General features: G+C 53.1%; 1 protein-coding gene across 3 annotated transcripts in view; it reads right to left on the bottom strand.

The window, feature by feature from the left end:
- TMCO4 (transmembrane and coiled-coil domains 4) overlaps positions 1 to 24,586 on the bottom strand; it is a 71,563-nt gene extending 46,977 nt beyond the window's left edge. Inside the window, exons 1-6 of one of the 3 annotated variants that reach the window (XM_055140362.1) lie at positions 24,463 to 24,525; positions 23,774 to 23,838; positions 15,630 to 15,790; positions 11,753 to 11,930; positions 7,094 to 7,268; positions 5,642 to 5,669 (exon numbers count right to left, since the gene is read on the bottom strand). In XM_055140362.1, coding sequence (XP_054996337.1) covers positions 5,642 to 5,669; positions 7,094 to 7,268; positions 11,753 to 11,922 — 373 coding nt within the window. In that variant the 5' untranslated portion in view covers positions 11,923 to 11,930; positions 15,630 to 15,790; positions 23,774 to 23,838; positions 24,463 to 24,525. Of the gene's footprint in view, positions 1 to 5,641; positions 5,670 to 7,093; positions 7,269 to 11,752; positions 11,931 to 15,629; positions 15,791 to 23,773; positions 23,839 to 24,462 lie in introns of all 3 variants that reach the window. The other 2 variants (XM_055140363.1, XM_055140364.1) reach the window with 2 other exon arrangements.
- Between the last annotated feature and the right edge of the window lie 739 nt (positions 24,587 to 25,325).

Below are 25,325 nucleotides of genomic sequence, written 5' to 3'. Positions count from 1 at the left end.
TCCTAAGTACTGCTAGGGATGGTCCCCAAATCTCCCGCCTCCGGGTTTATTTTGGTTTCTCCCTGTGAAACAGAAGCTTTATAGGGATAGTCTTTTCCACTGCGCTATCTTCCCGTCCTTAGAAGAGTGGCACAAACAACACAGCTCCGTGATGGCATGTGGGTCTGGGAGGGACCGTATCTATGCATCGCCTCTTGGGCAAAGGGCTTATCTCTGCCCAGGTGGAAAACAGGATCAGTACCATCCTCCTGTGCAGACTGGAGGAGTCAATGGAAAAAATGCGGGAGAAGGCAGCTGGGCCCACGACGGGCTTTTCCTGAGTGTGACAGCCGAGGACAGCCCTGCCAGGTGTGTGCGGTGCTGAGCTGTATTACACGCACGTCCCTTTCTGCCAAGGAAACCCGCCCTCCCCTGGGTCCCTCCAAGGGTCTCCGGTTGCGGCAGCACACCTGCCCGGCTGCCCCGCACGTGGTGGTGCCTACGTGCTGGGGAACAGATAGTTGCAGGCCACGTGTGTGGGGTTACCAGGTCAGCAAAGGCTCTGCACCGAAGTGCTCCCGCACCGCCGCGAAATCACAGACTACTGCTCCCAGGTGATAACCGAGCTCCAGACGTGAACCAAGCCTGGGCCACGATGATTAATGGGCGGCAATTATAATTAGCGGCGAAGGCAGACTCCATTGATCAAGGCAGTGGTGGGTGAGTCAGCCTGGGCGCTGCAGCCAGGCAGCTGCAGAGGTGATTAAGCTCCCGAGGTGTCTCGTACGTGGGCTCTGGGCTGTCAGCCCCAGGAAAGGGGCCGGGCTGGGGCCGGGCTGTCGGGCGTGGAGCTCAGTTTCTATTCCAGACCGTCTCACTGGTGTCCGATCTTTCAACTCTTGCCCCACATTCTGGTAGCCAGCGAGACTTGAGTTTCTAAAGTCATTAATCTGGCACTGTTCTCTCCTCCCTACTGCAAACTCTCCGAAGCCCAGGGACTAAAAACCCTTATTTCTCCCCTGGATCTGTGAAGTTGGACACTATCTGGTCCCTTCCTGCGATCTTGTCCTTCCCCACTTTCTACACATCCCCGTTTTATGCACCAGGACCTGCGCCTCTGAGAAGCCATGCTTATTCCTGCCTCAGGGCCTTTGCATTTGCTGTTTGAACTAGAAAGCCCCTAGTCCTTTCTCCTCAGCCAGCTCCCCAACACCTGCATCACCTGTAGACAGCAGACCAGCTGAGGCCCCAGCTCCTCGGTCCCAGGGCCCTGTTCCACCACTGCTCCAACTGTGGAAAAGTGTCTCATCTGGCTTCCCTGCTGGAATGCCACTCCCTCGAGGTGTGGCCCCTTCTGCTGCTCCAGCTCTCCCTCCCTCTGTCCAGGACCGTCCTGGGGGATCAGCAGATCCCCTGAACCGTGCTGCGGGAGCTCATGAACGAAGCTTCCCCCCTTGCGGGGTTTGCTGACGCGCCTGTCGGCTCCGGGCACTGCACATACCATCCCCCGTCCCCCTCCCCTTTCCAGCTCCCTCTGAGTGTGTGTGTGTGTGTGTGTGTGTGTGTGTGTGTGTGTGTGTGTGTGTGTGTGTGCAGGTTTCCTCCTCTAGGTGGAGGTCACCTCTTAGAGTGCTCAGTTACTATGACGTGTCATAGTCTTTTTTTGGGTTGGCTTTTGGGCCACAACAACAGTGCTCAGGACTTACTCCTGATACTGCACTCAAGCATCACTCCTTGCGGTGCTCAAGAGACCAGAGGGGGTGCTGGGAGTCAAACTGGGGTCAGCCACGTGCAAGGCAAGTACAATGGTACTACAGTGGGTGGGGTGTTTGCCTTGCAGGCGGCCGACCCAGGTTTGAATCCCAGGATCCCAGATGGTTCCCCGAGCACTGCCAAGTGTAATTCCTGAGTGCAGAGCCAGGACTAATCCCCCCCAAAAGGTCGCCTACTGGGAGGTGCTTCTATTCCCTAAACATGAGGTGTTTGTCCTCATCATCATGGAAGACTTGACTGAGAATGTTGCTCCCTGCCCTCCTCTCAGGAAGGTAAGCTCCAAACTGCCCCCTCTTCCTGGCACCCAGGTCTAAGCTTAAAACAGAGCTGAAGTTCCGCCATCTGACTGGGGAATGGAGGGATGAATGAATGAATGAACAGACCTAGGGGCTGGGATTACAGGATGCCAATGTTTCTGCTCACCCCACTGTGGCTGGCCTTAAAAGGTCAGGGGCTGCGAAGTACGTGAAGTACGGGGCTCCCAGGACAATCCCTGGGGGTCTGCAGTCAATCCTACCTTCGGTGGATGGGGCGTGCATGACGCACTCTCCATCCCAGGCCGGGCCCTTAGCAACAGTCCACTATCTCTCTGGAGGGCCGAGAAGAGCAACTTGAATTATAACTCACAAGCATCACTGATGGCTCAGAAACGTTGCCTCCACTCGAGGGTGGCCGAGGAAGCAGTCAACCAGGACCATGATTGCCTTGTCCCCAGGAAGTTGGCAATGCAGACACCTCTGGTTGTCATCACTTGGAAAATGGCACTGGCATCTAGCAGGGAGTGGCCAGGGTTGTTGCACATCCCACATCCCACAATACGCCCCACAACGGTTCTCTGGCCCCAAATGTCAATACTATGGAGAGGGAGAAACCCAGGCTCAGAACCATCAGCTCAGATTCAGTCTAAGACTGACTTTATTTTTTCCCCCAGTTGCGTAGGCAAAGAGCTCTGGGCGCTGTGAGTGGGAGAAAATGATTAGCATCCACAAAAATTCCACCCCGCTGCCAGGACAGCCTCGTTCTGTGACTAAGATCACAGTAGTCGGTAAAGGTCAACCTTCCTTCCAGAAAGCGCTGAGAAATGCAGCTTTTCACGTCTCTTTCTTGGGCTGTTTCTGTGACTAATCCCCCCACCTCGCAGCAGGGAGAAATCTGGCCACAGACTCCTCGGCTGTGTGCACTGCCCCCTCGATCTCTGGCGCGGAAGACGGTTTAATCCTCAGATGCATATAAATCACCTGCTTGTAAGCCCTTCTCTAAAGAAAGCATTCATCCTTCTAGTTACTCATCCTCTCATCCACGCCTTCATCCCCCTTTTTTTTTTATCTTATTATTATTATTTGGGTTTGGGGCCAAACTCAGGGATCATTCCTAAAGGGACTTGGGGAACCATATGGAATTCCAGGGACCGAACCCAGGTTGATTGCATGCAAGGCAAGCACCCTACTTATTGTACTATCACTCTGGTTCCCCATTCCTCCTTCCTTTTATACATGCATCCTCCTTCCTTCCTTTTTTTTAGGGCGGGGGGTGTGGGGCTGTTGTCGCTGTGCTCAGAGCTTACTCCTGGCTCTGTGATCAGGGATGGCTCAGGGGGCCATATGTGTTGCCGTAGATTGGGGTGGAGTTGGATGCTTGCAAGGCAAGTGCCCAATCCCCTATACTATTTCTCCAGCTGTCTCCTTTCTTTTACCCATATACCCATCCATCCATCCATCCATCCATCCATCCATCCATCCATCCATCCATCCACCCATCACCCATGCATCCATCCACCATCCACCCATCACCCATGCATCCATCCACCATCCACCCACCCATGCATCCATCATCCATCCATCTATCCATCTATCATCTATCCATCCATCATCCACCCACCCATCCATCCATCCACCCATTCATCCATCATCCATCTACCCATCCATCCATTATCCATCCACCCACCCAATCCATCCATCCATCCATCCATCCATCCATCCATCCATCCATCCATCCATCCATCCATCCATCTGTCATCCAAGGCAATGCCCGTGAGCTCCTTCCCCAGAAGTCACCTTCTGGGGAGCTCCTTGCCATGTGTGTCCCCCCCATCAGCCCTACTCCCCCTCCCCCCATCTGCTTCTTCATAAACCAGGTCCCAATGGGGAGTCAATGTCACCCCATTCCCATTCTTTGGCTAGGAGCTTCCAGGGTTTCAAGGCTGCATTGCACCACACCCTGCCCATCATCAGACTCGCCGTGCCTGGAGGCTCAGGGAACAAAGGAAGCCCTTCGTGGGGTAAGATGGGGAATGGGCCGGGGGCTGGATGGTGGCTCGGGGGCAGCTCTGGAACACAGGAAGGAGTTCAATCGTGAGCTCAAGGGGTGCAAGACCTCAGCCACATGTGTGAGCCCAGAGCCGAGTGTGGGTGGGATTCAGTGTAGAGCAATGACGGCGGCAAAGGGAAGAGGGCAAGGGGAAATGTGTCCCCGAACCTGCGAGTGGGGATTTATTTGGAAAGTGGATCCCACAGACATGACTCACGATCTCAGGATGGCATCACCCCGAGGTGCTCTTGTCCTGTTGAGGGGAGGGAGGGACAGAGGAGAAGGCGGGGGGGGGGGCACAGGCAGAGGCTTGGGCACAGTCACCTGCCAAGGACTAGGGGGACCAGAGAAATCCAAAAACTGGCTAGATCCCCCAAACCCCCATGTGTGCCTTGTTCACACATCAGGGTTCAGAAGCTGTGTGTGTGTGTGTGTGTGTGTGTGTGCGCGCGCGCACTCACTTGAACCCAGGTCCTCCACATGCAAGACAAGTGTGCTGCCACTGAGCCATACCCCAGCCCTGCTTCTATTGCTGTGAGCTACCTGCCTCTGTTCATTAGTCACGAAATGGATGTAGGTGGCATCCTGCACTGCCACTTACCGAGCATCCCTAAGGCAACTGATTAACCTGCTGGAGTAGCTTCCTCATCCCGAAAGGGGGTCTTCAGCCCCATCTCCTGAGTGCAGACACGGACCCCGACTGAATGTGCGCTGTGAGGCCAGGTGCCCGAGAAGAATGCGGGAGGGGAAGCCGCCTACCCCCGGGCAGGCTGGGGGGGAAGCCAGGCCTCAAGCCAAGGACTTAGGAACAGCGAGGAGTCTGCCCTGCGGTGGGGGCTGGCACGGCCAGGAGGGCTTTGCAGGGCAGCGATGGCCGAGCGGGGGGATGGGGTGGAGGAGGGTCACTGGGTGAGGGAGAGAAGCTCTCCAGAAGGAGAAGGACAAGGGCAAAGACCCAGTGCCCAAGCAGACACTGAGAGGGGCTGGGCCTGGGAAGTAGGGAGGGGAGGATGGAGAGCTCAGAGGAGGGCAGAGGGCAACCCCCAGGGGCTCTGGGAAGGGGCTGGCCTTCCTCCAGAGGGGGGCTGGAGTTGCTGTGTGGTCAAATAGTGGGGGTTCAGGAGGGGCGAGCCCAGACCCCTGGGTGGGTAATAAAATCAGAGGGCTTTCTCTAAGAGGAATAAGTGAAATACACACTAAAAATCATCACCTAGGGGCCAGAGCCATAGTACAGTGGGTAGGGTGCTTGCCCTGCCCACAGTGGACCCGGGTTCGATCCCGGCATCCCATATGGTCTCCCGAGTCAGCCAAGAGTGAGTCCTGAGTGCAGAGATAGGGATAAGCCTTGAGCAACATTAGGTGCAGCAAGCCCCCCAAACGCCCTGTCTCCCCCCAAAAAATCACCCCCCAGTTCTGGGCATGGGCTCAGGCTCCTGGTTCCCCAGGCCTACTAAGCACAGTCCTTCATGGCACCAGAAAGACCGCAGCTGGTGGTAGTGGTGGTGGGGAGGGGCTTCTGGCTTTACTGGCTGAGAGCACCCCCACCGGAGTTACGAGCTTAGGAAGTCAACAATCAACTCACCATCCTTGAGTGAGAAGCTCAGAAGGTCCTAGGAGGGAAGCAAAAGGGAATCAGCACTGAGGTGACAATGTAACGAGCCTTGACAATTATTTACTGATTTTTATTTATTTATTTATTTATTTATTTTGCTTTTTGGGTCACACCTGGTGATGCACAGGGGTTACTCATGGCTCTGCACTCAGGAATTACTCCTGGAAGTGCTCAGGGGACCATATGGGATGCTGGGAATCGAACCTAGGTTGGCCACGTGCAAGGCAAATGCCCTACCCTCTGTGCTATTGCTCCAGCCCCCTGCTTCTTACTAAGTGAGATGGCAAAGACAAACCAAACGAAAACGAAAGAAAGAAAGAGAGAGAGAGAGAGAGAGAGAGAGAGAGAGAGAGAGAGAGAGAGAGAGAGAGAGAGAAAGTCCCTGCTCTCTATTTGCACGGTGAGCCAGGTAGACACAGACAGGAGCAAAGGGCTGCGGAGAGGACTCAGGGGCCGAGTGCTTGCAGAGTTCATGGGAGACTGGTTTCCACCCCTGATCCTGGCCCTTTGGATCCCCTGGGCGCCACTGGGGGAACAGCTGAGCACCGAGCTGGGAGCACTGCGGGGTGTGCCTCCTCCCCCTCCCCCGAGGGAAGCACAGCCACGCATGAGCATTTCGGGGACGGAGGTGAAGGGAAGGGCTGTCTCCAGTGTGAAGCTCGCACGACCCACCAGTCGCCCAGTCAGGAGCTGCTGTCTGCTCCACGGCACGGGGCTGGCGCACGGCCTGCCAGGGGCACACGGCAAAGCTGCTGCTTCTAGGAGGAGGCGCCCTTGCTCAGTGGCCAGGCAACAGGAGCTCTGAGTCAGGACACCAAGGTTTGAGCCCTGGCTCGGCCTCTTTCCAGGTCTGCTGTGAGCCCTTGAAAGAGTTTCTCAAACTCTCTGTGATTTGTTTTCTCCTCTGGGAAAGGCGAGGTCAGATTATTTCCCCTTAGAGTCGCCTTGAGAATTAAATGAATTAATATATGAAAAGGAACCAGCACTAACAAATGCTTTATTTCTTTGGCAGGGGGTGCCCCCCAAGCAGTAGAGGGGGGTGGCCAGGGGCCATTCCCGATGAGGCATATGACATGGTTGACCTGGCCAGGCTCAGGGTCACTAAGGCCACACTCAGCGGTGCTCAGGGGCCATGTGGTGACGTGGATCGAACTGGGGTCCTGTGCTGGGTTTGCTTTTACCCCTGGGCCATCTCCCGGCCCCATAGGCGCTCTTTAAGCCATAAACCAAACCAACGGTCAATACTCAGTGTAGGCCATTTACCGTGAGCTATGGCCCTCACCGCAGGGGTTCACAGTGACTCTGCTCGTCCCACTTCCCCTCTGCACCATGAGGGATTTTCAGGCTTGCAAGGCTAGGATGTGTCCCATTTTCCCAGCAGCCGCCAGGGGTGGGGGACGGGGTGGGGGGAGACAAGCGTACCTGAGTGATGACCATCGGGTCCTTCTTCAAGATGGGGTCCTTCATTAGAATCTGCACAAACACGTCTGTTCCTTCTCCTCCCAGGCCAGTGGCAAAGGCGGTCATGGTTGGCAAGACGGCGTCAGACAGCCGCAGCCACGGCACCAGGCCCGCCATAAACTCCGTGCAGAAGGAGCTGCAAGAGGCACCCAGCTTAGCTGTGAAGGGCTCCGTGCAGCCCCGGGAGACCCCCAGAACCCTGAGAGATCCCAGCCCCAGAGGCCCCCACAACCCCAAGGAGCCCTTTATAGCCCTGGGAGACCTGCCACCCAACCCCGGGAAGGGTTAGAGCTGACATGTCCACAGGGTGAAGTGCAGGCACCCACCCGTATCCACAGGAACTGAGGGTCTTGGACAGAGACGGCCCTCACAACCCCTGCTGTGGCTTTTAGTCCCCCTCCCTACCAAGAGGAACGAGGGAGGGGCCTAACCAAACGTAAAGAGGCTACGGAAACTGCAGGAACGGGGCCCATGGGCAGTGAAGGGCCACATTTGCCTGTGGTGGATGTGCTAGACTGGACCCTGGGACTGGCCTCTGACCAGCAGCTGGCAGCAGGTGGGACGGCGCATTCACTGGGATGATGCCAATCACACTTGTTCAGACACCAAGCCCTGAGGAGTCTAGGGGGGCCGACTCCAACCCACCCATGACATCACTGAGGGTCAGACCTGGGAGGGGATCCCAGTACAGGGCTGGGGGCGCACCAGGCTGCCTACCCCAGCCCCCACAAACGCCTCAGGGAGAGCCGAAGAGGGGGTGACCATTCAGAGCTGCCCCCAGCGGAGCATGAGGCCAGGTCCTGATACTCCCACCTGGGGTCAAGGGCTCTCTTCATGGAGGGGCACCCAGGCTGTCCAGCAGCCCTCGGAGATGGGGGATGGGGAGGACGGTCAGTTTGTCACTCCTACAGGGAGTGACACAGCATCTAGTAAAAGGAACCCCCTCTCTGGACCTCAATTCCCTGACTCTGTGTGAGGGGTTGATAAACCAACTCCCTCTGACCCCCACCCTCCTGGTCATCTGAAGCGAGAGGAGGTGAGGGAGAGAATTCTCTCCGTGTAGGACTTAGCACGGAGGTGCTGTTCAACCACTGCTAGTTGAGCTCAGCTCGTTTCTCTGTGAGGGGACCAGGGGAGGCTGAGCACTGAAGATGGAAGATGGACTCGAGGCCACACAGCCTGCCAGGACACACTGGCCACCCTTCTTCCAGGCTACTCCTTTCTCTGTGTTTATTTGTGCTTTTGTTTTCTTTCTGGACGGCGATGCTCAGGGCTGACTCTTGGCTCTGTACTCAGGATCATTCCTGGTGGGGCTCGGGGTACTATATGTGGTTCCAGGGATCCATCCCCTTTGGCTGTGTACAAACCACCTTTTCTGCTGTACTGTCATTCTGGCCTCACCTTTTCTCAATGGTTAATAGAGTAACTGTAAGGGACAGCAGTTGGGACAATTGTTGACCGTATGATCAAAATACAAGTATTTCAAAGGCTTCGCTAAATGCCCCAGGAGGACAGACACCCTGGAATGTTTTCTAAAGCTTCTTGAAGCCAACTGTGTGTGGTGGGGGGGGCAGGGGGGGTGGCTGTGAAAGACTGAGGGGGTTTTGGAAATGTGTTTTGGGTCTAAGAAAATGGAGATCAGTTATGTGGAAAGAGTTGGCAGGACAAATTGGAAACTTTCAGGAAGGAAACATCCCTGGGCGAATGCTTATAAAGCCAGCCCAGTTTGTAACAAGACTTGGATGAGGGGGTACATGGGAAACAGGCACACAGGCAATAACTCACTTCCGTATCCCTCTTGGGTGGCACCCAGAGCAAGTATGCAGGCATGGGGAACCGTTTTTCTGCCCAGGGCCATTTGGAAATTTGTAACACCTTCCATGGACTATACTGCACAGGCAGACAGGCCTCCAGCAACCCATGAGAAACATGCATGTCTGTCTCATCATGCACCTGAGAAAGATCTCCCATGGCCCATGGGCTGGACATTCCCCAGCCACGGTTTATGGGAACAAACTCTATAAATCTCTTCCCACCTCTATGCAGGCCCAGGGTGCCAGCGTGTTGAGGGACGGAGCACAGGGACATGTATTCTTGCCTCCCTTCTGTCATCAGGAAGGGAAGCCCTGCCCAAGGCCTTCTGAGGCTCTGAATCAATACCTGAGCTAATTACATAATACAGGAAGTCAAGAGAAACTATGAAATATATTAATGGTAGGAAGGTTTTTCCACCAGGTGCAGATCAGAGCTAGGCCCACCACGTTTATCATAAGGCAGGGCAGGGGGCAAGAGCGGAGCACGTGCTTCTTTCGAGGGGGTGGAGGTAGGAGCCACGATCCGCACAGGAAGACTATGGGCTTTTGTCACTGATAAGAAAATGAGCCAGAGGGGCCGGAGCGATAGCACAGTGGGTAGGGTGTTTGCCTTGCACGCGGCCAACCTGGGTTCAGTTCCCAGCATCCCATATGGTCCCCTGAGCACCGCCAGGAGTAATTCCTGAGTGCAGAGCCAGGAGTAACCCCTGTGCATTGCCGGTTGTGACCTGAAAAGCAAAAAAAAAAAAAAAAAAAAAAGAAAAAGAAAAGAAAACGAGCCAGAGGTGTTTGGCAGCAGCCCCGTGTCAGGCTCTGCAGGGAATAATGTCACGTGCCCTCCTCAAGTCCCGGCTCTCACACATGCTCTCTCTTCACTGCTGGATTCCCAGCCCCTTCTCCCTGAGGTTGAACGTGGCAAGTATCCCTTTCTGGGGGGTGCAGAGTGCCTACAAAGGGCACGTAACTTTCGGCACCGTGCTAGGGGGCATTCTTGGTGGTGCGGCGGGACGAGTGGAGGGACTGTGCGGTATCACATACGGAACCCAGGGCTCCCAAGTGCAAAGCATGTGCTTGAGCCTTTTGAGACAATTCCCAGGCCCCAGAAGGTGACGAATACCTTTATTCTCCCAGATTCTTTGACAGCTAAGGCTTCAACATGTGACTGGTTCTAGCCAATGAGAGGGATATTCAGAAGATTTTCTTAGGGAACTCCAGGAAAAACTTCCCACTGGGTCAAAGACCTGAGAAAAATTTCTGATCTCCTCCTTCCTGCTCTGGGCTGTGGATGGGAGAAAGTGTGATGTATGGGGTTGAAGCAGCCACTCTGTGAACAGGAGGAGACGTCCAAGAGAACTTTAGTGAAACCAATACAAAGGCCTCCTGAGGTACTGAATCAAGTCTGAAATGAACTACCTCTGGATTTATTATTATGTGATAAAAGCAAGTCTTTCATTTAAATCTTTCAGTATGATTTCATTACTTGTAGACACAAATGCCCCTTTTAATTTATTTCTATTTGATTTATTTTCAGTGGGGGCGTGGGGGTGGGGGTCGGGGCACACCTGGTGGTATTCAGGGTGTACTCCTGGCTCTGAGCTCAGGGATCATGCTGTGGGTTTAGGCAATCAAAATGCCTAAATATCATAAAATCACATGCAAGGCATGTGCCCTAGCTGCTGTAGTATTGCTTCAGTACAAATGTCTGTTTTGGTATAAAGTTTTAGCCTTTTTTCCACTCTACAGCTGAGGAAATTGGGGCAAATGAAGTAAGCGCCCAACAGGAAGCCGCCTGACCACTAACCGGGAGCCTGCTGTGTGGCTGAGGCACCATGCTGGTGTCTCAGCTCATCTTCTCATGAGCTCAGATGGAGACATTATTTCACTTGATGCAGCCACGATGCAGCAGGTGGGCCTCATGGGTCCCAGGCAACAGGTGGACAGACTGATGTTTATTTATTTGCGTATCTTAAACTTTATTTATTTATTTCTGGATCAAATCTGGCTGTACTCAGAGCTCATTCCTGGTACTCAGGGATCACCTAGAGTAGTACATAGGGGAGCAGATGGGGTGCCAGGAATCAAACCCCAGTCAGCTGTGTGCAAGGCAGGTGTTCTTGCATTATTACCCCAGCCCCAGACAGACTGGTGTTTAGGGAAGTCACATCACTGGCCCATAACTAAACTAAAAAGTGGCAGAGGTAGGATTTGAACCCAGACTCCAGCCTAAGTTCTGGGGTGTGCTGACAATGGTTTGATCCCCGACAACATGAGCAATGCAGGGTTCAGCTCTGGAGGAGCCTCAGCACTGTCAGGATGGGTAATCCCTGTGTACCACGGCCCCCCGACAGCGCCAAATCCTTGGGCCCTCACCTGGAACTGTTGGCCCATTCTGGCCGAGAGTCTCCCAGGGGGTGTCCCTGAGTGTCAGCCATAAAAAGAAAATTGTCTATTGAAGGGCATGTAAGTGGGCACTGAGTGAGGGATGTCTTTTTGCTTTGCTTTGCTTTTGGACCACGCCTGGTTATGCTCAGGGGTTACCTCTGGCTCTGCACTCAGGAATCACTCCTGGCAGTACTTGGAGACCATCTGGGATGGGGGGAAGAATCTGAGTTGGCCGTGTGCAAGGCAAGCACCCCACCTGCTGTACTCTCGCTGGTCCCTGAAAGAGGGGTGCTAGAGGCTCTGCAAGGCCGGGACAATAGCTTCTAACTCTTTAAAGTGTCCAGTATTGCCTGGAGGCTGCTTGGCCGCCAGCCGTGGTCTTCCTGAAAACGCAGGACACTGGCTGTGCGACAGGAACACTCACCTGTGCTCGGGCTCTGGAAACAGCTGGGACAGGCAGACTCCACAGAGGGCAGCGTAGGCGAAGCGGTTGGCCTCGGCCAGCTCCCGGCCTGTGGGCAGACTCGCCTCCCCCTCCTCAGCGGGCTCGGTCCCCTGGGACAGCCTCTGGCTCGATCCGTCTCTTGTGGCCATTTCCAGCCCTGTAGGAGAAAAGCAAACAAATAAAAATGCATCGGAAATAGGAAAAGGTTATTGAAACAGGGTACAAAAGTCACCAACTACCAAAAAAGGGACGGACTTCGGTTCATCACTTATTGGGGGGAAGGGATCAGACCACCAGGTGCAGACCACCAGGGCTTTTGTTTATGGCGATGTTGCTTACGGCAGTGCTTATGGGCCATCAGACCTGGGGATCAAACTCAGAGTCTCGTGCAAGTGGTGTATGCACTCCGTCACTTTGGGCTTTCTCCCTGGCCTGCTTGATCACTTTTTTTATGGGGGGAGGGGACTGGATTGGGCCACACCCAGTGATGCACAGGGCTTACTCCTGGCTCCATACTCAGGGATCATTTCTGGCAAGCACCCATAAGGGGTGCTGGGGAACAAACCCAGGTTGGCTGTGTGCAAGGCAAATGCCCTACCTGCTGCTCTGGTGAAAACAAACAGCATGAACTGGGGAGACACATTTTATTTAATTAATTAATTTATTTATTTATTTGCTTTTTTGGATCACACCTGGCAATATACAGGGGTTACTCCTGGCTCTGCACTCAGAAATTACTCCTGGCGGTGCTCAGGGATGCTCAGGGTGCTCAGGGTGCTATGGGATGCTGGGAATTGAACCCGGGTCAGTCGCGTTCAAGGCAAATGCCTTACCCACTGTGCTATCCCTCCAGCCCCCACATTTTAAATATATAGATCAACATAGGATTTCTATTCTATGATATATGAAACCACTATTATCCAGTATGACAATCAAATGAGACAAATCAAAGAAAGGAGAGGAGAGACGTATGTTATAAAACATACCCAGGGGCAATAAGCATATGAAAAGGGGCAGTATCTTTACTCAGCAGAAAAACAGAAATTAAGATTCCAGCCAGACACCGCTGCTCAGCTATCAGAATAGATAACTGAAAACCAGCAAAGCAAGTGTTGGGGAGGACTGAGGCACTCCACACTCCAGAAGGAGAAACCGTGGCTCCGTGCAGCTAACATCCTGCCCAATATTGCCCATGAAGTTTGACCTCCAACACTTCCAGGAACCTCAGTTTGAGACTCGGAGTAGGTTTCCCTGGCTCAGAGGGTCAGCCAAGACCATGGGGTGGAAAAAATAATAGACTAAGAACCAAGGACAGAGCACCAAGGCAGCACCCAGAGGCTTAGCACCCACTCCAGGGGCTAACGGGGGCTGTGATAATTGCACCTATGACCCAGGGGAGCCAGAAGGCATTTGAGTGTGCTGGTGTCTGGAGCCCCATGTTAGCTCTTCGTCTGTGAATAAACATCTTTCCAACCCAAGAAGCACGTGCTACCCTGTTCTAACCACGGAGGAGAGGTGGACGTGCACAGACCTCAGGACAGGTGGAATTCATTCTTTCGCTCACTCAACAAGAGACACTCCTGGTGGCCCCTAATCTAGTCTCTGTGCTGGGGCCTGAGTGGCCTTCCTGGTATCTCTGCTGTTCATGTCACTCACCTGCCATCGCACCTGGATGAGCACCGACCCCTCCACGAGGCCTACCCATGCCTACCTGAGCCAGCCCACCTGTCTCTACACTCCTGCTCACGCCCCAGGTCTGACTGTTCACTACACCTGGGCTGTCTTTCTGCCTTGCCAGTACACCAGCTGGTCCCCATGCAAAGAATGAGCTCTAGCCCACCAAGTTCTCTCTCTGGTTCTGAACTAAAAGGTCTGCACAGCAAAGAAAAACATCACGAAATGAAAAAGCAACCAATCAAGTGGGTGAAAATATTTGCAAATCATTTGTCATCTGATAAATGGCCACTGTTCACAATATATAAAGAGCTCATACAACTAAATAGCAAGACAAGAAATAGAAACCCAAACCACCAACCCACCCAAAGTCCCAACCACAAACAACCTGATTTGAAAATGGGCAGAGAATCTGAACAGACATTTTCCCAAAGAGGACAGACTAATGGCCAAGTGGTACATTACAAAGGGTGCAGCATCCCTAATCACGAGGAAATGCAGATCAACACCACAGTGAGCTCACTTCATACCTGTTATTGTGGCTATTATCACAAAGACAAGAAATAACAAGTGTTGGCAAGGTGAGAAAAGGGAAGGGACTCTTTTGCACTGTGGAAAACAAAGTGAGGTTCCTAAAAAATATTGAAAAATAGAACTACCCTTCAACCCAGAAATCTCACTTAGGGATTTTTCTTTTTGACTCTTAGGGGACCCTAGGCTGTGGGGTGGTCTGGATAATCTCAGTGCATACAGGCAGCATTGGGGTTTAAACTCATGGTCTTGGACACCATAATCCAGTCTTCCACTTCTGAGTATTTATCCAAAACAACCCCAAGACACTAACTCAAAAAAAAAAAAAAAGAAAAAGAAAAATCCCATGCATCTCACATTCATTGTGGCATTATTTATAATAGACAAGATCTGGCTCAGTGAATAGATGGATAAGACAGTGGGGATATAAACACACACAGTGGAATATCAATCAACCTTCAAAGGAACACAATCTTGCCACATGCAAAGACTCAGATGGACTTTGAAGGCATGATGCAAAGTGAAACACGCCAGGAAAGCAGGTGCTGTAAATTCTCACGTGGTGAGAGTACATGGAATGTAAACAAACTCACAGATATAGACAGCAGACTGGTGGTGTGGGGATGGGAGGGTAGGGGGTCGGGCAGGCAAAAGAAGGGGATCAAAAAAAGATGGACTCCCGGGTTAGGAGAGACAGTTCAAAAGGCTGGGGCACATATTTGCATGCAGAAGTCCTGGGTTTGACCCCTGGAAGCACATGGTCCCTGAGCACTGCAGGGAGTAACCCCTAAACACTGAGCTAGGAGCAGCCCCTGAGCACTAGCAAATATGGTTGTCCCTGGCCCCCACCCCCCACCCCAGCCCGCCTCCGCCCCAACCAAAAAAAAAAAAAGTAAGAAAGAAAAAAGAATAGGGCCAGAGTGATAGTACAGTGGGAAAGGTGTTTGCCTTGCACATGGTCGACCCGGATTGCATCCTCTGCATCCCATATGGTTCTCTGAGCATTGCTAGGAGTGATTACTAAGTACAGAGTCAGAGCCAGGAGTAACCCCTGAGTGTGGCCCAAACAGAGAAAAAAAAAAAAGGACACATTTCCAGTTACATTCCTGAGGATGTTAAATATATAGCCTGATCACTATGGTTAACAACACTGTGTATATATCCAAAGTTGCTAGGAGAGTAAGTCTTAGAAACTTCCATCATAAGAAGAAAGGAAAGTAGCAACAGATGTAAACTAGACTGTGGTACCCGTTATATACATATATGGAAATATTACATTATTTACCCCCAACTAAAATAATGCTATATGTTACAACTCAAAATTTTAAAAATAAAGAAGCTGAAAAAAAAAAGCAGTAGGATGTCTTGCTCGAATTTTAAAGATCTTCTAAGGCTCAAGTAAATTAATAGGTGCTCACCTCTACCCCAAATCATCCAGTTAATTTAATGAGCTGTCTCTTGAGGAGGCAGCTCCCAGGCCCTAAGCTGGGGACCCAGGGGGACACCCTGAGACAGACCCACAAGGACCCTCCATCACAGGGGTTATATTCCAGGGAGGGAGACAGATAAAATGTTCACTCAAAATACTCAAAATAAGACCACCTAAAATCCCATCCTGGGTTCCCAGGGGGAGGAAACCTTAGCTACTCACCCAGATTTCAACAGGCAAGGATGGGCTTCCTCTCTCTGACTCTGAAAACAGGCTGTTCAGCTCCGGGATGCTTCTTCAGAGAAATATGCAAATTGCCGGTGGGGAGCAAACCAGAAAAACCAGCCTGTGGGGCCATGGGGTGTGGGAGCAGCAGCGGAGCCCTGTGGGAGAGAAGGATCCCGTGGTGGGTGTGCGTAGCCCTGGGGAGCGAGGCCCCCACGGCCGGCCACTAGGCCTGGGCCCCTCGCCACGCTCAGAAGTGTCTATGGACAGGAGAACATCCATCAACTATCTTCCAGGCTGAAACCAGAGCTAGGTTTCCCGTAGTCAGTCTCTCCCTGTGGGCACCCCTCTGCTCACATTCTGTCTCAGATGAGGAAGGGAGGCAAAACCAGACCAAGCATCAGGAGTTTCCCAGGATGCTCCAGAGCCCCAAACCCAGGGTCCCCCCAAATTTCAAGCTGTCCATGCTTCAACCGAGCAGCCACTGTGCAGACAACCCCCCCGGAATATTATTTTCTGCCTCTTTAAAAGAGAAAACTCTTTTTTCCTTTAGTAGGAGTTTTATTTTCTCATTTATTTTTAATTTTGGGAAGAGGCTCCCAAGAGACCCGAGTCGGGGTTCCCCAGTGAAGCCTGGCTAACAGGCCTGAGGACACGGCGCTGGACAGGCCCGGCTCTGCCCACACGCTAGGAAGCTTGGAGTGCAAGCATAGTTTATTTCCTTTAATTTTTATTTATGTTGTGGTGGAGAGGGGTTTGGGCTACGCCCAGCTATGTTCCAGGCTTACTCCAGGCTCTGTGCTCAGGGATTACTCCTAGTAGTGCGCTGAGGACCATAATGGGGTCCTGGGGATCAAATCTGTGTCAACTGTGTGCACTAAAACCCCTGTATTACCTCTCTGGCTCCAAACATGCATTAGAAGCTAAGAGGGAAAAAATGGCTGAAAGAAATTCTCACGTAACTCTGAAGTTTTCTGGGTTTCCCCACTTTTTTGTTTGTCGTAAATATGGACTACTTCCGAACTCGGCAGAAAGTTATTTTTTGTGTGTGTCTCTCCCCAGAGAAGACTGGAAGACTGTCCACAATATAGGATGGTGACAGTGGTTATTTGGTGATGGTGGTGGTGGTGGTGGTGGTGGTGGTGATGGTGGTGGGTGGGGTGTGTGTGTGTGTGTGTATGTGTGTGTGTGTGTGTGTGTGTGTGTGTGTTGGCTCCTGGATGATTCAATTTCTTTCTTTCTTTCTTTCTTTCTTTCTTTCTTTCTTTCTTTCTTTCTTTCTTTCTTTCTTTCTTTCTTTCTTTCTTTCTTTCTTTCTTTCTTTCTTTCTTTTTTGCTTTTTGGGTCACACCTGGCGATGCACAGGAGTTACTTCTGTTTCTGCACTCAGGAATTACCCCTGGTGGTGCTCAGGGGACCATATGGGATGCTGGGAATCGAACCCAGGTCGGCCTTGTGCAAGGCAAATGCCCTACCCACTGTGCTATCGCTCCAGCCCCAATTCAATTCCTTTCTTTGTATTTAATTTTTATGAGCATGCTGTAATTTTATTTATTTATTTATTTATTTTTGCTTTTTGGGTCACACTCGGTGATGCTCAGGGGTTATTCCTGGCACACGCACTCAGGAATTACTCATGGCGGTGCTCAGGGGACCGACCATATGGGATGCTGGGAATCGAACACAGGTTGGCTGTGTACAAGGCAAACACCCTACCTGCTGTGCTATTGCTCCAGCCCTGCACGCTGTAGTTTTAAATTCCAATGTGGTATGCTGAGATGGCTCAGGCTGATGGTGAGGACAGTCTCATATGGATCTTTTCAGTCTCACACCCGAAGATGATAGCATTTAAACAGTAGGCTGCAGGGCATTTACACTGCAGAAATGTGCAAGCCCTAAGGATAGGGAGACCTTCATTTTAATTCCCGAGGGAGGTATGCGGCAGCATCGTACCACCGGATTTAAAATACTAATCCAGTTATGTTTCCAAAAAAGTGTTTCAGGGGCCAGTGAGTTAGTTCAATGGGTTGGAACAGATGCTCCTCATGCAAGAGGTCCAGGTGTGACTAATCCCTGGCGTGGCAAGGCCCCCCCAGGTACAGAACCAGGGGTAACCCCTGAGCCCTTCTCCAGGTGGTTCACAAACAAAAACAATGTTTTACCAAACTAAAAGGAAGTACATCAAAATGTCAATTATCCTTGATCTCACTGGTGGGGCTGTGAGACTAGAAGTCCACATGTTTGCTCTCACTTTTCTATTTTAAGCTTCTTGGTGCTTTAAAAATTAAAAATAATTTTAGCTAAAGACAATGATGCTCTTGACTCCTAGAAAAGGAGGTTTTTTTCTCAGAGAGCCCTAGCCCGGGATGGCTGACCAGCCGGAGGGGCTGGGGTCCCGGTGGGGTTCCAGTCCTCAGACCACTAGTAGATCTTGTGATGAAGGAAAGGGCAAACAGGAGGGGGACAGGCGCGTGCATCTTGGCTCTTAAGGCGGTGGGCACTCGGTTGCAAACCTACGGACTGGCCAATTGGATGGGAGTTCCCCCACTGTGCCAGCCAAGGGAGTGGTGGCAACTGTGAGGTGCCCCCTGAACTGATGCAGTGATTCTCGGTGGGCCCCGCCCTTGGTCTGAAGTGGGATCAGAATCAGGGCGAGGCTGAACTGAGAGTGTCCAGAGTGGTTCGCAGAGAGAAAGCCGGAAGTCCCATGGCAAGGAAGGGACCTTGCAGGTCAGAGTTAGGGGACACCCTGTATGCCGGGAACATGGACAGTTCCCAGCTCTCGGGGTCCCTGGGGGTCTCGTCTGTGTCCGATGCTGTGAAGACACCAGAGAACGTAGAGAAAGGCCCGCAGCTGAGAGCCTGACTCCGAGGGACAGGACCGTACTGTGTCGTGACTACAGACGGCCTGGACATCCGGCATGGACATCCGCCCGTTACGGCTGTAAAGCTCAGAGCTGGGTGAACTGGATTATTTCCCAGGGAGGCTTCATCAATGTGGGGAGTCTGTTTCTTTCTATTATTGTTTTTGGTTTGGGGGCCACCCCTGGCTGTGCTCAGGGGACAACACAGTGTCGAGAATTGCTCCTGGGCCTCCTACATGCAAAGCCTGTGCTCAGCCTGTTGAGAGCCCTCTCGCTGGTCCTTCATTTTGATTGTCTATAATTATGATTTTTTCCAGTCACCTAATCTGAAAATGTGGCTGAGCAGTTTCTGTGAGTATGTGGGGAGACAGTCATTCCGCAAACAGGTCCTCAGCTCTGCAAGCGTCCCTAGGAGGTGCTTAGTCACTGTTTTGGTGACTAACGTGATGGGATTTCTTCTATGGAGACATGAGATATGCCAAAGTCAGCACCAAGGAGGAAATCAAATATGGCCCCGATTAAACTGGAAAATTATTATTTTTTGGTGGGGGTGGGGAGCGGTTTGAGTCACACCTGGCAGTGCTCAGGGCTTACTCCTGGCTCTGTGCTCAGGGACCACTCCTGGTGATGTGCAGGAGACCATATATGGTGCTGGGGAACTGAACCCAGTGGGCTGTGTTGAAGGCAAGTGCCTTATCTGCTATGCTATCTCCCTAGTCCTTAACCTTGAAATGTTTTAACCAGCCTGAAAAATTCCATGGCCTGGGCCTTTATGGACAACACGCAAGAACGAACTAGCGTTTTTCTTACATGCTGGCCAGCAGTAACCTTTTTCACGGGAACTGTCAGTGAAAGTGAAAGCCAAGGTCACATATAAATGTGTGTCTGTGTGTTGGAGGGAGGAAGGGTTTCTCACTCCCACTCTTTTTCTGGTCATAGAGGGAACTACTAATTCAGTGCTCAGTCCTGTGGTGCTACCTGGCACTAAGGGGCTACTTGGTTAGGGCTTCACACATGCTAGGTCTGTGCTCCACCACTACAGCTATCTCCCTGGTCCCCCTAGCCGATTTTTTTTTTTTGTGGGGGACCTCCCAAGAGTGCTTAGGGGAACCAGAGGCCACTCCCAGCTATACAGCCAAGGGGGCTGGTGATTCAATGTGAGGCCTGGAGGATTTGGTGCTGCTCAGGCCCTGCACTCTCCAGGATTACCTGGGTCATTCAGTGGCAAACAGGGTCCAGCAGAGCTGTGTTCGGGAGTCACACGGTGCCAGGGATTAAACCTGGCTGGGTGCGTCCTAAGCATGTGCCCTCACCATTGTCTGTCTTCTGCTCCCCCAACTGCTTTTTAAAAGCGTCCACAGCACAGTCAAATTAACATCACTAGAGAGATGACTACAGGGTCACCAGAAGGCGTAACTGTTCCGGAGCCCAGGAAAAGGAAAAGCAATGGCTGACGAAATCCTTTACTATAAAAATAGCTACAACACTGTTCTTAAGTCAGAAATACAGAAGTTCAAAGTAAAAGAGAAACTGAGAGAAAGAGAGAGAGCGAGAGAGCGAGAAAGACAGAAAGACAGAGACAGAGATAGAGGCAGAGACAGAGAGATACAGAGATAGAGATAGAGACAGAGAGATACAGAGCTAGAGATAGAGACAGAGAGACAGAGAGATAGAGACAGAGACAGAACAGAGAGATACAGAGATAAAGATAGAGAGACAGAGAGAGAGGGAGACAGAGACAGGCAAAGACAGAACAGAGAGATACAGAGATAAAGATAGAGAAACAGAGAGAGAAAGAGAGGGAGACAGAGACAGCAACAGAGAGACACAGAGAGGGAGGTAGAGTTAGAGAGAGACAGAGATATAGAGACAGAGAGATACAGAGACAGAGAGACAGAGAGAGAGAACATTCTGCAATGACCTAGAAAGGAGAGTTCTTAGGCCTAAGTTATGAACTGGACCCTTGCCCCAGCATTTTAGGAGAGGAATCCATTTATTTTAAATCTCTATCTGGAAATTAAATCAGAAGCTAGTGGTAAGTGCAGCATTCTAGAGGCCTCCAAGGCAATAGTTTCGGCAGAGAAGAACCAGATAACAGCTCTGGATAATCATACCACAGGCCAAAGTGAGACAGAGACAGGGGGGTAGGAGACGGCTCAGCCCCTACTCAGCAGGTGTGCAGGCCTTACGTGCTCAGGGCCCAGGGTCCAACCCCAGCACTGCACAGCCCCCAGCACCAACACGTGTAGCCCTGAGGCCCAGGGGCATCTAGGGGCGGTCCAGGTGGTCCCAGCACCACCGGATTGGAGCAGCACCCTACCACCAGGCCTGTCCGTCTGACTCTGTTGGCTAAGGATTATAGGAAGTGGCCCCTGAATGCCTGGAGCATTGTTTGGGAGCCCTTTCCCGTCCCCCCGCCCCGCCACCCAAGAGATGTTGCCACGAGGGGAAGATTCCTTTCCCAATTCTACTCTGGCTACTGAGAGGATGGGTGGGTGCTGGCAGGGTGGGGGGAATACCAGGCTGTGTGGCATTTTGTGCCCATTCACGATTGTGCCCGTCCTCTCCCACCAGCCCCCTGGTGCACCTGCTATCACCTCGAAGGGCGGTGCTGCGGGAGCCCCTCCCAGTCTGCCTCAGCCCTAGCGACCCACCCCACCTTCAAAGAGCTCCATCACTAATTGACACGGACCTTCCCTTCTCAGAGCTGGGCTGCAGAGACGGCTCCGTGGGTAGAGCGCATGCTCGGCGAGTCAGAGGCCCAGGGCCCCTGAGCTCCGCTGAGACCTACCTCTGAGCTGAGTGCCACTGTTGGGTGTGGCTCCCTCTGCCACCCCCCCCAACCCCTGACGCACCCCTGCCCTGAATGAGAAGGAAAAAAGAAAGGCCACCAGGAAGCCACAACAGGGTTTGGCAGAGGAGGGTACAATCTTGGATTAAATTTCCCTTCCTGCCCCTTCTGCCTGTGGGAGCGCCTTCAAGGAAGCCAGGCCCTCATCTCTGCAGCCCAGTTTATAAGGGCGTTAACAAAATACACAGGTCACGTGTGTGGCCAAACCGCCCTGAACACACTGGTCTCATCTGATCTCCAAAGCTAATCAGGGGCTGGCCTGGTTAGCACTCGGAAAAACACACGGGTCAGAAAGGACACGGTCAAACCCCGCCTAAGGACGTTCAGGTCTCAGAGGTGCAGCCCAGCTGGTTTGCACACCTGTCGCCTGGTGGTTCCAGGGCAGGACAGAGAGAGGGATTTCAGGCTTGTGCGAAATTCTCCAGGCCCACCCAAACATCAGCAGACGTACACTGCTGAGCTCTGGCAATCGAGTCAATTGGGACTGTCCAACTGCTCCTGGGACTTAGGCCTATACAAGGCGTCCCTGGCATGGCTCGGTGGCAGAAGTACCTGCCCTGCAAGTGTGAGGCTACAAGCCCCAGTGTTGTCCACATGCATCGAGCATGGTTCTGGCCGCTCTGTTTCGGTACCCCCCCCCCTCACCCCCCATGCCACAAACAAAGTGTGTGACCACAGCCTGGGTGTGCAAGTCCTGCAACTAAAACAAGGTGTGCATCAGGCCAGGCAGCCACAACAACAAAAGGAAGGAAAGCAGGGGTGGGATGGGGGGGGGGGGCTATTTTTTAAAAGGAAAAGGACGAAAGGCCCTCAGAGAGCAGGGCCGGTGCAGAGCTTGGATGCTGCCTTCATGTCCTTTCCCTTTCACAGTTTTGGCCTTTCACCCACGAGGAAACTGAGGCACAGAGCACTCACACACAGCTTGTCTGAGATGACTTGCTTGAGCAGCCCCAGAGCTAGGACCCATCCCCCAGCTATGAGGTCCTGCACAAGGCAGCACGAGGGTGGGCATCATGGCAATGCCAGCTGTGACCTGAGCCCCGCATTTTCTCAGCCCGGTGGGAACCTCAGTCTCCCCTCTCTGCCTCCTAGGGTTCTCGGTTGAGAGCAGAAATGGGGTCATGAAGCCTCTCGAATAATGTGCTTGGAATAAACGCACCCTGTTACCCCCCATTGGGGAAGGCCCCCGACAGAGGCCACACTCTGCATCTCGTTTTATGGTTTATAAGCACACACAGAGCATCCATGGCGTAAGATGGCCCTGTTGTGAGATAAGGAAACGGATGTTCAGAGAGGTGGGGTGACCTGATGACAAACCAAGGTCACACAGGGAGGAGGTGCCGGTGTTATGTTTCAGGCAGCGGCTCAATCTAGGGCTTCCTTTGGATCACCCTCTACCCAGACAGCCCCTTCCCTCCAACCCTGGGCAGTGGGATGGGAAAGCTCAGGCCGGCAGAGCCTCTCAGACACGGCCCAGGGACAGCTCAGCACTGTGACGGTGGGACTTTCTCTCTGCCCAGGCCACTTCCCCAGACTAAAAGGAAGTCCTTTCTATTGAGGCCCTTCTCCACACACCAAAACTCAGTATCTTATTCCACTCCAGAGTGAACTCCCCAAGGAAACACTTGTCTTGTTTGCTGCTGTATTCTCAGCACCTAAACAGTGCACAAGGGCCCATAGAAGGTATGCAAATACCATCTGTGGAATGAATGAATGGAGGCCTCAACCTGGGTTAAAAAGAATGAAGTGTTGGGGCTAGAGAGAGATAGTATAGCAGATAGGGCATTTGTCTTGCAAATGTCCAACCTGGGTTTGATCTCTGGAATCCCATAGGGTCCCCGGAGCACCGCCAGAAGTAATTCCTGAGCATTGATGGTGTGTTAAAAGTTAAAAAAAAAGTTAAGTTAAAAAACCTCGGAAAAGTTAAAAAAGAGAGAGAGAACAAAGTGTTAACTCTGACTTGGTACCTAGCTGCAGTGGCTGGGCCTGAGTGTAATGAGGCCAAGTGTGACCTCATGGCAGGTAAGCAGAGGGCAGAGAAAGGACACGATGGATGAAGGGGCTGTAGCGAGAGTACAGCAGGTAAAGTGCTTACCTTGTATGCAGCTCACCCAGGTTCAATTCCCCGCACCCATCTAGTCCCCTGAGCCCTGCCAGGAGTAATTCCTGAATGCAGAGCCAGGAGTAACGCAAAGCATTACTGGGTGTGCCCACCCTCCACACCCACCCCCAAAAGGACACAGTGAAGGCCTACTCTATGCCAGGCACCATGTTCTTTTCCTTTCCTTTTTTGGGGGTGGGGGTGGGGGCACTGGGCCACACATTGTGGTATAAGGGACCATGAGGAGACAGAACAGGGTCAGCTGCGTGCAAGGCGACCCCCTTAACCGGGTACTAACTCTCCCGCTCCTAACCTGTGTTCTTACCCTGTTCTTCATCCTAGCAGTGCGGTCTTGGGGAAGTCATTTCCCGGAGCCTCAGTTTCTACAGCCTGGAAAACCACCCAAAGTCAGCACAGTAATTCTCTGATCACCACAGCCCCTGCATGAGCGGGGCGAGGGCCACCGGGCTCTAGTCCGAGGAACCCTCTAGAAGGCAATGCCAGACGCCCCCAGAATTGTTCGCGTGCCATGGGCGCAAGGCGGGAGGGGTGCCGGGCAGGGCCGTCATCCCTGGTGGGAGGGTTAGTTAGTTCAGTTAAGCAGTGTGACCTTGGGCAAGCCCCTTGGCCTCGCCCCTCCCCTGAGTAGTGTCCTAGATTAAGGGGTGACTGGGTGACCTCTAAGTGTTCGACGCTCTGGAGCTGCCTGACTGCTCCGCCCGGCCTCAGTTTCCCCATCTGCCGCCCGGCATGCCTCCTGGGGGCGCTCCCGGCCCTGAAAGTCAGCAAGCAACAACCCACAGCCTCTGGCCGCGGGGCGAGCGGCGTCGGGGGGCAGCGCTGGTCACTCCAGGGAGGCACACGGGGGACGAAGGTCGGAGTGGAGGTGGGGCAAAAGGCCGGCGGGGGCCGGCCGGAGAAGGGCAGCCCGTCTAGGGCCGGCCGCGCAGAGGGCAGGGAACGGCCCGGCGTGGGAAACACCGTCTTAGGCCCCACTGGACCCTGGCCCCTTACCTGGCGGCGGCGGCGACGGCGGCGACGGCGGCGGTGGCCCAGGCTCCTCCCCCTCGGCTGCGCCACGCCCCTCCCCTGCTGGCCGCGCCCCTCGCGCTGCGCCTCGCCCCTTCAGGCTTTTCAGCCCCTCCCTTCACACCTAGCCCCGCCCTCCAGACACAGTAGCCCCGCCCCTCGGCCCGAGACGACTTTCTCCCACGGTGCCCCGCCCCTTTCATCCTGGCCCCGCCCCTCTGCCCGCCTCGCCCCGCCCCTCCCGTCCCTTGGCCCTGGGACTGCCCTGACCCGCCCGCGGCCGAGCCTGCGCAGCCGGACTCGCTCCCGCCGGGCTAGGCCGCCTTCCGGTTTGCGGCTTTTGCTCCGCGTGGGTTAATGCTGCTGGTCCGCCGGGTCGCTGCTGGACAGTAGGGCGCCAGGGCCTGTCCCTTCCGCCTTCCCCTCTCCTGGGAGGTCCAGTGTCCGAAGTGCAGGAAGTGAGCACGGGACCCTGGCGCAGAGACCACCTTCCCGCCCGTCTGCAGCACCCTGGGGTTCACGGAGTTGAGGGAGCCAATTCCCCGACTTTTCTTTCAGTGTCTCAGATGGCAGGTTTGAGCCTATCCCGTCTCTGCCTTTGAGGTTCAGTGCCCGGCATGCCAGATCTTCGTTTCCTGTGTCTGTTTTCTTTCTCGGGGTGACATCTGCAAAACCCAACTAGCTGACTACGGAGCATTTTCACATCATTTCACAAATACTGAGCACCTGCCACCGTCAGGAGCTTAGCAAACGCCTATCAAAGCAGTTTTGCATGTCGCAGAGGAACCACCTCACCCACCCACCCCTGTCCATGGAACATTTATCACTTTACAGGAAAAGAAAAAAAA

Source organism: Sorex araneus, chromosome 5, assembly GCF_027595985.1.
Source record: "Sorex araneus isolate mSorAra2 chromosome 5, mSorAra2.pri, whole genome shotgun sequence".
NCBI classification, from domain to species: domain Eukaryota; kingdom Metazoa; phylum Chordata; class Mammalia; order Eulipotyphla; family Soricidae; genus Sorex; species Sorex araneus.
The sequence above is the reverse complement of the archived record's forward strand: the minus strand, read 5'-3'. Positions and strand labels throughout refer to the sequence as shown.